The sequence below is a fragment of the Tilletiopsis washingtonensis genome, assembly GCF_003144115.1.
Source record: "Tilletiopsis washingtonensis strain MCA 4186 unplaced genomic scaffold FA09scaffold_8, whole genome shotgun sequence".
Classification (NCBI taxonomy): Eukaryota; Fungi; Basidiomycota; class Exobasidiomycetes; order Entylomatales; genus Tilletiopsis; species Tilletiopsis washingtonensis.
This window is the reverse complement of record NW_020312005.1, coordinates 551,379-564,465: the sequence shown is the minus strand read 5'-3', so window position 1 is coordinate 564,465 and position 13,087 is coordinate 551,379. Positions and strand designations below refer to the sequence as shown.

Genomic DNA, 13,087 nt, shown 5'->3' with positions numbered 1-13,087 from the left:
CACACAAAAGGGGACAGTGAGGGCACGAGAGTGTCGAGCAGGTACATGTCGTGATTTTGGCCGCAAAAGCTCCCCACGAGGAGGCGCAGCGATGGCCGACAGCAGCGTTGACGGGGCTGTGCTCGCCCACGCGACCGGATCGCAGGCTGTGCAGCGCCTGCGCTTCTACGTTTTGTGTCACCTCGTGAGAGCGCCAAGCCTGTGAAGCTTTCTTTGGCGTGGGCAGCTCATCTCCGCACTCTCACCAGCCGAGCCTCTCCCTCAGAGCTAGCTCGATTGCTGCGTCCTCGTCGCGCGCGACCCGCACGGCCCGGCCGCTCGCGGCGGCGGCTCCTGGCGTCCGTCGCGCACGCCTCAGCCCCTCGACGACGACGACGAGCGATGCAGGACAGCTCGACGTTCATGTGCCATGATGAAAGCTGTCCGGAGAGAACCGGGGCGGGTGCGCCACGCATGAGCGAACAGCATCAGCATGCACAGAGGCTTGCGGCGTCGGCGCAGAACGCCGAATGGATGAGGACGGCGCGGAGCCGCGCTCCGGCGGCGCTCGGCCAGCAGACCCGCGGGGCGAGCTAGGCGCGCGGCTGCGCGGATCCGGCACCGGGCGGAGCCGACCCGCGTGCCTCGACCCTCACGCCTCGGTCGGTGCTGACGCCAGCTCCCCGATCTGCCGAAGAAGCAGCACCTCGGAGAAATCAGCGCAATGTCGCCCACTTCTTCGCAGATCCTCGCACGAAGCAGCAAGTACGCGCCGCCGCCGGTTCGCGCTGTACCGACGGCCAAGCTGCGCAGCCGGCGGGCAGAGCGCGCGCGTCCACATCCTCCGCGCCCTCGATCCTTCTCGCTGCTCTCTCAACGCCGCACCCTCATGCCCCAGCTGTATAAGACGCATCGCATTCACCGGACCGGTAACCGAGAGACAGAGCAGTGTAGGTCCTCCGGCTCCGATCGACCCTCTATGAGCTCAAGAGAGCTTTACTTCTTGAGCACCTTGGGCGCCTGTGGAAGCAAGGCGCGTCAGTGGGCTGCGCAGGACACGTGCAAAGGGGCGCACGCACAGCGTTGTCAACGGTGAAGCCGTTGATGCCGGCGTAGGTGATGTCCTTCTCGAGCCTGGAGGGGAGTGAGGCGTCAAAGCGGAACGGGCAGCGCGGGGAGGCGCTAGTGCTCACGACTCGATGCGGAGCAGGGCGTTGTACTTGGCAACGCGCTCCGAGCTGTAGGAGATGAGGAAGGGACTCGGTCAGCCGGGGCGTGCGGAAGCAAGGCAGAGTCTGCCCACGCACCGGCACGGGGCACCAGCCTTGATGATACCGACGCCGAGGGCAACAGCTGTGTGACGCAGTCGAGTCAGCGGCAGCTCAGGCGCGCGCGACGCAGTCAAGCTCACCCAGGTCGGCAATCGTCACGTCCTCCGTCTCGCCCGAGCGGTGCGAGACCATGACGGCCCAGTTGTCGCTCTGCGAGAGCTGCGCGGCCTGGATCGACTCGGAGATCGTGCCGATCTGGTTGATCTTGAGCAGGAGGCCGTCGCAGGCCTTCTTCTCAATGGCAGTCTTGATGCGCAGCGGGTTCGTGACTGGCGCGCGGGGTCAGCTGCTGGTGGGAGCGGGCGCATCATGCGCGCGCGCGTGCTCACCCGTGAGGTCGTCGCCGATGACAGTGACGCCCGAGTTGGCGCGGAAGTACGTCCACGACTCCCAGTCGTCCTGGTCGAAGGGGTCCTCGATGGAGGTCTGTGCGCGCGCGACGTCAGCCGCGTGCCCCTGACAGCGCAGCGCGCGAGCGAGCACGCACGATGGGGTACTTCTTGATGTAGCCGAGGTAGATGTCGGCGAGCTCGCGGCCAGTGACGAGGTTGGGGTTGCTCTCGTCCTTGAAGTTGAGGTCGTCTGCGCGCGGGGCATGAGCGAATTGCGCGAATGCGGACACTCAGGCACGGCGGCTACTCACACTTGCCGTCCTTGTAGAACTCGGACGAGGCGACGTCGAGGGAGATGTGCACCTGGCCCTCGTAGCCGGCCTTCTTGATCGACTCGGCGAGCACCTCGAGGGCCTCGTCGGCCGACTTGACCGGCGGCGCGTAGCCGCCCTCGTCGCCGATGAGCGACGAGTCAAGGCCGTACTTGGCGACGATGACCTTCTTGAGGGTGTGGTACACCTCCGAACCGACGCGCATGGCTGTGTAGGCTCTGTCAGCTGCTGCAGCGCGCATCTAGTTCTCGCGTGCACTGACCCTCGGTGAAGGTCTGGGCGGCCGTGGGCACGATCATGAACTCCTGGAAGGCGCTGCAGCGGGAAGAGCGTCAGGGACTGTACAGCTATCACTATACTGGCCTGCTCACAGGTTGTTGCCGGCGTGCGAGCCGCCGTTGATGACGTTCATGGCCGGGGCGGGCAGGATGTACGGGCGGCTGACACCGGACAGGCCGGCCAGGTACTCGTACAGCGCGACGCCCTTCTCGCCGGCACCGGCCTTGGCGACGGCAATCGAGACACCGAGGATGGCGTTGGCGCCGAGGCGCGCCTTGTTGGGCGTGCCGTCGAGCTTGATGAGCAGGTCGTCGATGGCCTTCTGCTCCGTCACGTTGAGGCCGGACTCGAGGAGGGCCTTCTGGATCTCGCCGTTGACGGCGTCGACGGCGCCCTGGACACCTGAGCGAGGACAACGTCAGCACAGGCGTCGACCACATCGCCGCAGCCGCACGCACCCTTGCCCATGTACGCCTTGCCGCCATCGCGCGCCTCGTGGGCCTCGTGGATGCCCGTCGACGCGCCCGAGGGCACGGCGGCGCGGAAGAGGCCCTTGGCCGTCCAGAGGTCGACCTCGACGGTGGGGTTGCCGCGCGAGTCGAAGATCTGCGGTGCGTGTGAGCAAGGTGCACGCGGGTAGTGGAGCCGCGCAGCCGCGTGTACGCACCTGGCGAGCGAGGATCTTGGTGACAGACATGATGAGATGTGTGTGAGGTGTGGTGTGGTGGAGGGAGGGCAGGGTTGAGCGTCTCGGAAGAATCCGATGAAGCGAGGCGGCGGCGCGGGCGGGCAAAGGCACCGCAGCGGTGTTCAGGTTGCGCCCTGACGGCGCGCCCCGAGGCCTGGGCGCGGCTGCAGAGACTGGCCATGTGCCGTGCCTGGCGCCGTCGAACCTGCTGGCACACGCGAAGGATAACGCACGGACCTGCCGCTGCCACGTGGAGTCCTGCCGCCCCAGCGCCGCCTGCGCTCACCCCTCTCGCCTCGCAGATCTCCGTGCGACGACTCAGAGGCGTGCCCAGGTGCAAGCGGGGACGCAGACAAGGTCTCCGGAGTGCGAGAGGGGCCCAGGCTGGCCGCAGGGGCTGCCCATGGGGAAGCGCACAGACGCACGCCCACCTCGGGCGAGGCCGGGGTCGCCCGACCATGCGGCACGCCTGCGGCTCTGGCGCGGCTCCGGCGCGGTCCGCTCACCGGACCCTCCGCCTGTGCTCGCCTCCGCCTCCGCCTCCGCATCGGCCGCTTGCAGCAGCCTGCAGGTGCAAAGCAACGGCAGCAGCGCAGAGCTGGCACATCTGTGCCCTGAGCAGCCGAAGCGGGGAAGTTGAGCTCTGCGGCTGTGAGCAGGAGGCGGTAGTAGATCATCAGCACGTGATCTGGCTAGATTGAGGCCCATGAGCGGCGGCACCTTCGCTCAGCAACGCTCACTCTACTCCAACTACAAGCATGGCGCTGCACGCCGACGTCGGCTGGAGCGTCCTGGCAGGGCTCGCAGGCCTCGTGGCGGCGCTCGTGCTGCTGGAGCGCATCCGCACGCCCGCGGCTCTGCGGCGCTACCCGGCGTACCCGCCCGGCGCCGGGCTCAGCTCGCTGCCGCACCTGCTGCTCGATCTCTGGCACCCGCAAGGCGTCTCGGCTGGGCTGGTCGATGCGCACGCTCGGCTACGGAGCAGCGTCCTGCGGACCGGCCCGAAGCGCTTGCATCTCTCGACCGCGAGCGCACAGGTGCTCAAGGACATCGGCTCGCTCGACAAGGCGCCAGCTTACGCCGCCTTTGACCTGGGATCAGCGACGGTCTTCAGCTCTCGCAGCCGTGCAGATCACGGCGCCCGAGCATCCGTCGTCGCCTCGCTGTTCACCAAGACGGCGGTGCGCGACAAGGCCGACGTCGTCAGCGACGCAGTCCACGCCACGCTCGACGTGCTCGACAAGAAAGTCGGTAGCGGCACAGCGCAGGTCAATCTGCTGGCCCTCTTCCGCGCCTTTGCCATCGATGTCGCAGCCACGCTGTACTGTGGCAAGACGTACGGCGCTACGCATGCGCTGCGGCACGGCGATTTCATGTCGACGGACATCGGCCTGATCCATGATCACTTCAACGAGGCGGGTCAGTCGAGCCTCTGCCGTGCTGCCCTCCTCCTGCTGACCGGTGACACAGTGCCGCTCGGGCTCTGGAGCCCTGCCTATGGGCCGAAGCTGCGGACAGCGCATGAGAAGCTGACGACGGCTTGGCGCAAAGTGTCGCCAGCCAAATCGAAAGCTGTGCACGAGCAAGACAAGCTCACCGCAGCGCTGGCGCACTACGAGGCCTTCGTCGACGGCGCGGTGAGCTCGCCGGACGCCGCCTACCCCGCCGCGATGGCTCGCGCTCCGGCGTATGCTCAGCTCGACGCAACGGAGCAGCGAGCGGCAATCAGCGTCGAGTGCTACGACCTGCTCTTCGCGGCAAGCGAGAGCCTCGCCGCGACGCTTGCAGTCGGTCTGCTGCGACTGCACACAGCCGAGGCCTCGTCGTCTCTGGAGCGCGTGCGCTCAGCGCTCCAGGCTCAGGGCAGCGGCGAAGAGCAGCTGCTCCAGGCCACCGTCAACGAGTGCCTGCGTGTCACCTCTCCGGTGCCGCGCGCTCTCGATCGCATCGTGGGAGCCAAGGGCCTCAGACTGGATGACGGCACCTTCCTGCCTGCCGGCACCGTCATCGGCATTGGCCAGCAGGCACTGCATCAGCCAGACACGCCCTTCTCGCTGTCCAAGTGGCTCGACGAGGATGGGGCGCCTGCGTCAATCGCGTTCGGTCTGCCCGGCGCGCCCTCCCGCGCCTGCCTGGCCAGAGCGCTCGCCGAGGAGGAGCTCCGACAGATGCTCGCGGCCTTTCTGCGGCGCTTCGAGGTCGTGCAGCCCGTACTGCCGCGCGGACGGGACATGTTCAACGTGGGCTTCCCGCGTGGCCTCGTTGCGGCGCAAGTGTCAAGGCGGAGGGCATGACGCAGAAATTGTGCATTACAGCCTTCACCAGCGCGTACCGATTAGACGTGGTCGAACTCGCCCTTCTCGCGACGCAGCAGGGTCATGCACGCAATGATCGCAGAGCCGACACTGTGGAGCGATGTAAGCGACAGTCAGGCGCAGCAACGGCCTCGACGCGACGCACCCGCTGCCGTCCTCGGCCTGGTGGCTGTGAATCTTGCAGTCCTTGCCGAATTGGTCGCGCAGCGCCTCGTGCAGGCGGTCGGCAAAGTCTGCGGCTGGCTGTTAGCTGTCGTGCAGGCGCACGCATCGCAGCGCCACACTCACGCGGGTATTTCGAGTACAGCGAGCCGTCGGCGCCGACCTCGCATCCCTCCTTCTCGTAGCCCATCTTGCGCGCGATGGCCGCAATGCCGCACGACGAGAGGCGCGCGGCGCGCGTGCCGATGAGCTCGGCGAGCTGCCGGAAGAACTTGCGCTCCTCCATCGTCGTCTCGAGGCCGAAGAAGTGCGCAAAGAGGCCCGTCACCGTCAGCAGCTCGTCGGTCGGGTCCGACTCGATGAGCGAGAGGAAGGCCGTGTCGAAGACGTTTGGCTTCTCGATCTTGTACGTGTTCTGGCCGAGGAAGAGCACGCCCTCGTCGACGAGGTCGCACATGACGAGGCGGAAGATCTCGCCGAGGTACAGGCCGGCAATCATCTTCTCGTACGACTGCTCGTGCGGCTTGTTGCTGTGCAGGTCAATGTACTCGTCGTACTTCGTCCGGATGTCGGCCATGTGCTTGTGCTCGAACGAGTCGAAGGCGCCGTACCTGGTCCGTGCGTCAGCGGCGCCCACGCGCGCCTGCAATGCCGAGCCACACTCACTCGCAGTTGATCGCCATGTCCCGGTCGCCCGGCAGGCCGTGGTGGTCGATCTTGGGGATGTTCGAGATGTGCTCCATGTAGGCGGCATTGCAGCCCGTGCCGAAGATGCAGGCGATCTTCGTCTTGTTGCGCACGTAGTTCGAGGCGATGAGCGTGCCCGTCGTGTCGTTGATGAGCGACGTCATCTTGATCGGCACCTCGTACTTCTCCAGACTCTTGCGGAACATGGCCGCGCAGTCGTTGCCCTCGGTGTTGGGGTTGCCGAAGCCCTTGGTCCAGCGCACCAGCTTGCCGTGGTCGATCTTGTCCTGCTCCATCGGGTAGCTGAACGTGAAGCCGAGCGCAATGTCCTCCTCGAGGTGCACCGTGCCGTCCGGGCCGCCAAAGTGGTCCGAGATGAACGTGTTGAGGCAGTCGGCGCAGAAGTCAAAGAGCTCCTGGCCCTCGATCTGCTTCTGCTCCTCGGTGAGGCGGAACTTGGTCTGCGTGACCTCGAACTGACCGCCGCCCTTGAGGATGACGTGGCACACGCGCAGGTTGGTGCCGCCGAGGTCGAGCGCCAGGTACGAGCCCTTCTCGTCGCCCGTCGGCCAGCCAAAGACGTAGGTGGGCAGCATGGGCTGTGCAGCAGCACGTGAGCCACCAGACGGCGTGTGCTGTGATCCCCAGCGCTAAGCGGCTCCCTTGACATGCGCTACTCACCACAGTCTCGCCCTCCTTCTTCAGGCCGCGCTCCAGCGTCTCCACGAAGCGGTCCGTGATGCGCGTGAGCGTCTCGGGCGTCAGCTCAAAGAGCTTCTTGAAGTGCTCATACTGCTCCTTGAGCTGCTCTGCCGAGGCACTCGGGTTCTCGCGCGAGCTGTGCGTCGAGGTGTGCCACGAGACGATCTGCATGATGCCCGAGAGTAAGTAGCTGAGGAAGGTGGAGAAGGTCTGCATGGAAGCAGATTCTGTAGAGTAGGGCCGCATGCGAGTAGTAGGCGGGGATAGTCTGTGTGCAAGCGCAGCACAGCGCAGAGCCTAGTCCATCATATAGGCCACGCCCGAGGCAGCACAGGCCGTCGAGCTGCCCGTGAGCCATGATGGCCCAGGAGGATCGGCGCTCACGGCCCGAGGTGCCCAGCAGCAGCACAGCCCACTGGGTTGCGATCGGCGGGCCGGGCCAGGGCACAATCACCCGGCTCGCCTCTACCGCCGCCGCTGCCGCCGCCGCCGGCCACTCACGTGGTCGCTAGTCTTCTCGACGCCGCTGCCGCGGCGGCCCTTGAGTGGCGTGGTGTGCGAGACTCGGCGGCCCTTGGAGCCGGAGCCGGCGATGTTGGCGTCGGCCGAGGGCGCGCGCTGGGTCGTGGTCATGGTGTGTTGAGGCAGCGGGGACGTCAGAGAGAGGGTATCTGGCGTGGCTGCTGCGTGGTGGGGGTTGGAAGGCAAGGGGCGAGTGCGCTGAAGATATGGAGGCCAAGCCAGCACAAGATCCAGGGCGCGCGGCACAGGCACGGCAGCAGAGCAGCCAGCGTGCAGCGGCGGCGCACGGGCGCGCAGAGCCGGCGCCGTGCCGGCTCCACCTCGCGCCCGCGGAGGCACAGACGGCCGGCCTGCTGCGCCCTCGGCAGCCACCCTCCCTGATGCGCTATGTTGAGCTGCTTTTACTGCTCAGGGGTGCCGCTGCCGTTGTCTCGGACACAGCGCGCATGGCCGGCAGCGAGCATGTCGAGACAAGGGCTTGCAAAAGGAGAGACGCCGCGCGGCTGGCGCGCTCTGCTGCACCGCCAACTCTGCAGGTGGCCGGCCGGCATGCGGCTCTCTTGCTTTTTCGCTGCTTGCCTTTGCTGTGTGGCCCTCCTTTCTTTGCAGTCGACCCCCACAAACTGCGCAGATGCTCCTTTCGCAGGCGAGAGGTTGCAGCAGCAGCTGGTGCAGGCCAGCAGCGACCGAAGGTTGAGCGAGGGCCGCCATGGCTGCACGCTGCAGAACCGCGGCAAGATCCTCCACCCGCCTCGGCGAGACTCGCTCGTCGAGCGCTGGGCCTCCAGCGAGCTGGCCTGCCGACGCCTCGAGCTTGCCGCAACTCCTCTCACAGTCATCTCTGCGCTTCGCCCACACCAACGCATGCGGCGCTCGTCGCCCAAGGATGGCGGCAGAAGAGCCGGCTGAAAGGTGGCATGGCTGAGGGTCGTGGGCAGCACCTACGTCACCGGCCGCGCGTCTCCACATGGCACCGACGTGGCGGGCGCAGCTTCTCGCGCGGGAGAAGAGGCGTCACGCCGGACCCCCGCCCGTGCACCCGCTTCGCTTGCTCGGGAAGCCCGCGTCGCTTCGCCTTCCTGTCCACCACCACTTCGCAACATGCCGACAGCTACCGCGCCGCACGCCTGCCTGCTGCGCCCGCCGCACCAGCTCTACATCGGCCTCGTCGCCGTGCTCGTGCTCGGCGGCACGCTCTACTCGGCCTGGCACGGCCTGCACCTCTACAACGTCTCGCTCTCGTCGCCCACGTCGGCCGCGCTCATCGGCGCCGCGCGCCTGCCCAACACGCGCCTGGCGGACCGCCGCAACCTGCTCAACACGCTCGTCATCAAGCGCGCCTGGGCGTGGACGACGGCCGCGTGGCTCGTGCAGGCGGCGACGCTGCGCGGCCCGCTGGCGCCGGCGCAGCAGCAGCCCGAGGGCAAGGGCAAGCAGCGCGCCGATGCGCAGCAGGGCGCGCGGCCCGGTGCGCTGGCCAAGAGTGCCGTGCGCTATGCCGTAGCTACCGCTCTCTGGGGTGAGCACGCCGCCTTGCCCTGTGCTGTGGCCATTTGCTGACGCTCTGCCGTGCTGCTGTGCCATCGCTCCCTAGTGTAAGTGCATCGCGCTGACGCCGAGTGGCATCTTCACCTGTCCTGACGCCTGGTTCTGCAGTCTCTTCGCAGCCTGGTTCTTCGGCCCGCCGCTGATGGAGCGCGTGCTCTACTGGACGGGCGCGCAGTGCATCCCCGACATGCACAGCCTCGGCGGCCCCGGCATCGTGCTGCCCAACGGCGGCGCCATCGACCCGTCATTCTGCTACGCGCGCAAGCCCGTCACCGTCGCCTCTCACCCGCAGCTCTTCAACACAGCGACTGTGCTGGCAGCGCAGGGCACGGGCGGCAAGCTCAAGGCGAGGTGTGAGTGATGCATGGGAAGCGCACAGCCGCCGCAGTAGCTGACGACAGCACCGGCAGTCCGCGGCGGCCACGACATCTCGGGCCACACGTACATCCTCGTGCTCTCGGCGCTCTTCCTGCTCGAGGAGCTCACTCCGTTCCTGCCGTACCTCGCGCCGGCGTCGATGCGCGACTCGCTCGCCTCCTTCTTCCCTCGCGCCCTCTGGGCCGCACGCGACCCTTTCGCGGGCTGGACGGGCCCGCGCCAGGGCGCCACGCAGTCCGAGCGCGCCGCTGTCAACCGCGCACGCCTCAACCTGGCTGCGGCGGTCAGCGTGCTGGCCCTCGTGGCAGTCGAGCTCTTCTGCCTGGCGTGCACGGCGCTCTTCTTCCACACGCCGCTCGAGAAGGTGACGGGCCTGCTCGTGGCCCTCGGCGCATGGGCAGTCATGCCGCACGGCGGGTAGCATGGAGAGAGATGCATTAAAGGATATCATACTGCGGAGAAAGCCCGTCACTCGTCGTCGTCCTGGAAGACGCCGGCAGCCACGCGCGGCTGAGGCTCTGCCGGCTCCTGCTCGTCGACCCAGCCGCCGAGACGGGCGCGAGTGGTGCTCTCGTAGAGCCTGCACGTTGTCAGCATCGGTGGGGCCCAGAAGGCGCGCCGCACTCACTCGATGTTCAGAGCCGCAAGGAAGCACGGCACGCTCTTGGCGCCGTCGAGCCAGTATGTGCGCAGATTCTCGATGTTGGCCATGCCCTGCATCGCCTCGCCGTGGATCTTCATGGCGCCCATGTCGTCGCGGTCGGAGCGGAATGTGAGCGTCGTGCCCTTTGCCGAGCGCGCAAAGGACGACGTGAGCTTGACGCGGCCGTCCTGCTCCCACTTGACCTTGAAGCCGAAGAGCGCCTCGACCGTCTCGCGGTATTCGGTGCCCTTGGCCTTGAAGACCTGTGCACCGGGCGCTGTCAGCCGAGTGGCAGGGCAGTCCGTAGTGTGGGCACTCACCGAGCGGACTCTGTCGAGCACCTTCTCCTTCATCTTGAGGGCCTCGCGGAGCTCGAGGATGGTTTGCAGGCTCTGCTGGCCAGCCTGTGACCCACCTTCCGTGCCCGGGGCGCTGGCACCCGCAGCTTCAAGCTCGGCTATCCGCTGGATGAGCTGCTCGTTGTCGCGCTGCAGGCCCTCGATGCGCGCGCGGCTGAGGTCCATGCGCTGCTGCGCCGGGTTGATGAGCATCTCGACCACGCGCTGCTGCGCCGAGTGCTCGCCGCCCATGTAGCGCCGCCAGATGTCGTCGCTCTCCGTGCTGAGCCGCTCGCACTCCTTCTGCAGCGCCTGCACACCGGCCTTCGTCTCTTGCAGCTCTGCGAGAACAGGGCAGCGTCAGCGCAAAGCGCCGTGCGCTCTGATCCGAGGCACTGACCCTGGCTGAGCTGCTCGTTTGCAGCTACGAGAGCAGCGCGCTCGGCGTCGTCCTCTGCCGCCGATGCCCGGCCGGCATTCTGCGTGACCTCCTGTCGAGCCGCTTGCAGATCGGCAGAGAGCTGCTCGACCTCAGCGTGCAGCTCCTTGTTGCTTGCCTCCAGCCCAGCTATCCGCTCGGCGTTGGCTGCGTCGAAGGTGCTGGAGCGATTGGCTGCCTCTGCAGTGAATGTCTCCTGTTGAGTAGGGGTCAGCGCCCGGCTCGCGCGCATGGAGCGCGGCTCATGCTCACGTAGATGGCCTTGTATCGCTCCACCTCGTCTTGCGCGCTCTTCGCCAGACGCTCAGCTCGTGTGCGGGCAGCCGCGTCTTCGGCCTGCTGCGCGCTGAGCTTCTCTCGCGCGCGACCTGACTCCGTAAAGTCCTTCTCGGCCTGCTCGGCGCGCGCCGAGGCAACTTGCAGTCGCTGCGCAAGCACCTCGGACCGCGCAGTGAGACCCGAGACCGTGCCGCGGAGCGTGGCTAGCCAGCCGGGCAGCTGAGGGACGTCGAGCGGCTCCGGGGCGACGAGCTGCGGCAATGGCGCATCCGGGTTGGACGCAAAGAGCTGTGCCTCTTCGAACGACATCGGCGCGCCGGTGACGAGCTGCTCGGCCCTGCGACTGAGGCGTCAGACCTCTTTCGCGATGCAATCTGACGCGACTGCACTCACCTGCTCGACTTCTCGAGCTCCAGCCTCTCGATGCGCGCTTCTGCGTTCATCACCTTGGAGCGCAGCTCATCTGCGTTTCGGGCGCGCGTCTCGGCAGCGCGCTTCTCTTCGCGCAGCACCTCGACGCTGGTGTGGTGGTCGCGCAGCTGCCGGTTCTCCTGCTCCAGCTTTGCGACGTTCGCTTCCAGCGTTCGGACGTGGCTCGTTTGCCCTGAAGAACGGCGTCAGATGGCGCGCTCCGCAGTCCTCGCTTTGAGCAGCTCACGATGCAGCTCCTCGGCCAGGCGCGTGTCCTCCTCTTTGGGCTGTGACCGGCCCAGGTCTTCCCGCAGTTGCGTCTCCTTCGCTTTCCACTCCTCTTCTCTCCGCGCAAGCTCCTCCTGCGCGATGCTTGCCTGCTCCAAAGCCTCGTCGCGGTCGCCCTCGAGTTCCAGCACGCGGCCTTGCAGGGCGGTCTGCTCCGATCGGTTCTTCTGCGACAGTGTCGAGAGCGATGCCTGCAGCTCGGAGGCGGAGCGCGTGGCTGCTAGATTGCTCGCGTGCAGCTTCGTGATCTCTGACTTGAGTTGCGTCTGGCAGCATCGGCGTTAGGCGATCGACTTTCCTCGGTCCAGCGTCAAGCCTCGCGGGTCTAAGGGCGGCGCACTCACCTCCGCCTCTCTCCACTCGCGCTCTCGGTCCCTGTTCTCCGCGCTGCGCTCCTCCCACTCGCGCAGCAGCTCTCGCCGCTCCTTTTCCAGCCGGTCGACCTTGCCGCCAAGCTCGGCAAAGTCACGCTCCAGTGAGTCGTAGCTGCGCTGCGCGACGAGGAGCTTGCGCTCCGACTCGCTGCGCAGCGCCTCCATCTCGGCGGCCAGATTGACTCGCGGCGACGCTGGCGGCGAGTGCGCCCTCGAGGAGAGCATCGAGGAGCGCATGTGAGGCGCTGCCGGCCGGTCAGCATTGCGCAGGCGGCAGCCATGGCGTGCGGCGCTCACCAGGCGCTTGGCTGTCGCCGAGTCCGGCCACGCTGGCAGAGCGCTTGCCGGCGCCAGCTGAGGGTGCGGCAAGGCTGCTGCGTGCACCGACGGGCATGGCGCTGGGCCGCGCCTGCGCTGCCGGCGCGCCCGCAGACGGCACCCGTGCGGCGGGTGCTCCGAAGCCGAAGCGCGAGGCGCCTGGAGCTGCGGCGGGCCGGGGCAGGCCGCTGCTGCCCAGGGGCGCGCCGGAGCCCGAGGGGCGTGACATGGTGCGCGCTGCAGGCAACTCGCAGACGACGGAGACGCAGAGGCCGAGGACGTAGAGATGAGGGTCTGGAGCAAGAAGGTGAAGCGCCTCGCGCGCCCGACGTTGCTCCGTGCACCCCAGGCGCGTCTGGTCACGTGCTATCACTCTTCTTGAGCTGCAAGGGTGCTGCGAAGCCAGCTCCCCGAGGCACGCCGTCGCCCTCGCCGTCGCACCTCCCATGACACAAGGTGTCGCTTGTGTATGGCTCAGCAGCTCTCCAACAAGAGGAGCTCGGCCAGCATGCCACGAGATGGCAGCGTCTCATCGGCAGGCGCAGCAGGGACAGCCCCTCTCATCTCAGCACCCCTTGGAGCTGCCTCTCTCCTCGCCCTCTCATGCCGCGGCCTCATTTCAGGCTGCCCCGCCGTCTGTCGAAGTCAACGTCGTGCTCCGGGCCGACGCAGCCGGCGCACGCCAGATGCCCCAAGAGGCCGCAGCGAGCTGCTCGCCGCGCTCCGGAGCGGCAGGCGGCAA

At 67.3% G+C, this 13,087-nt stretch overlaps 5 protein-coding genes across 5 annotated transcripts; 2 read left to right on the top strand and 3 right to left on the bottom strand.

Annotated features, from left to right (window-relative positions):
- Window positions 1-927: 927 nt before the first annotated feature.
- On the bottom strand, window positions 928-2,955 carry FA09DRAFT_329349 (enolase). The gene is made up of 12 exons (XM_025742147.1): window positions 2,921-2,955; window positions 2,712-2,859; window positions 2,346-2,655; window positions 2,237-2,289; window positions 1,954-2,181; window positions 1,798-1,892; window positions 1,640-1,736; window positions 1,391-1,579; window positions 1,287-1,332; window positions 1,173-1,217; window positions 1,059-1,113; window positions 928-999 (listed from the first exon to the last, which is right to left on the bottom strand). The coding sequence occupies exons 1-12, from the start codon at window positions 2,948-2,950 to the stop codon at window positions 976-978; spliced, it is 1,320 nt and encodes a 439-aa protein (XP_025599146.1). The 5' UTR covers window positions 2,951-2,955; the 3' UTR covers window positions 928-975.
- A 595-nt stretch (window positions 2,956-3,550) lies between these two features.
- FA09DRAFT_256385 (cytochrome P450) lies at window positions 3,551-5,427 on the top strand. Its single transcript, XM_025739718.1, has 2 exons — window positions 3,551-4,360; window positions 4,412-5,427. The coding sequence occupies exons 1-2, from the start codon at window positions 3,700-3,702 to the stop codon at window positions 5,233-5,235; spliced, it is 1,485 nt and encodes a 494-aa protein (XP_025599145.1). The 5' UTR covers window positions 3,551-3,699; the 3' UTR covers window positions 5,236-5,427.
- On the bottom strand, window positions 5,277-7,448 carry FA09DRAFT_360018 (putative hexokinase; the record flags this gene model as incomplete). The annotated part of the gene is made up of 6 exons (XM_025745187.1): window positions 7,309-7,448; window positions 6,787-6,972; window positions 6,085-6,704; window positions 5,545-6,029; window positions 5,402-5,489; window positions 5,277-5,346 (listed from the first exon to the last, which is right to left on the bottom strand). Exons 1-6 carry the CDS (start codon window positions 7,438-7,440, stop codon window positions 5,277-5,279), a joined length of 1,581 nt encoding a protein of 526 aa, XP_025599144.1. The 5' UTR covers window positions 7,441-7,448.
- Window positions 7,449-7,934: 486 nt separating this feature from the next.
- Window positions 7,935-10,014, top strand: FA09DRAFT_329346 (hypothetical protein). Its single transcript, XM_025742146.1, has 3 exons — window positions 7,935-8,849; window positions 8,986-9,230; window positions 9,288-10,014. The coding sequence occupies exons 1-3, from the start codon at window positions 8,431-8,433 to the stop codon at window positions 9,674-9,676; spliced, it is 1,053 nt and encodes a 350-aa protein (XP_025599143.1). The 5' UTR covers window positions 7,935-8,430; the 3' UTR covers window positions 9,677-10,014.
- FA09DRAFT_329345 (hypothetical protein) lies at window positions 9,696-12,632 on the bottom strand. Its single transcript, XM_025742145.1, has 9 exons — window positions 12,325-12,632; window positions 11,998-12,272; window positions 11,613-11,919; window positions 11,348-11,558; window positions 10,928-11,291; window positions 10,637-10,871; window positions 10,219-10,577; window positions 9,884-10,161; window positions 9,696-9,835 (listed from the first exon to the last, which is right to left on the bottom strand). The coding sequence occupies exons 1-9, from the start codon at window positions 12,572-12,574 to the stop codon at window positions 9,724-9,726; spliced, it is 2,391 nt and encodes a 796-aa protein (XP_025599142.1). The 5' UTR covers window positions 12,575-12,632; the 3' UTR covers window positions 9,696-9,723.
- Window positions 12,633-13,087: the final 455 nt, after the last annotated feature.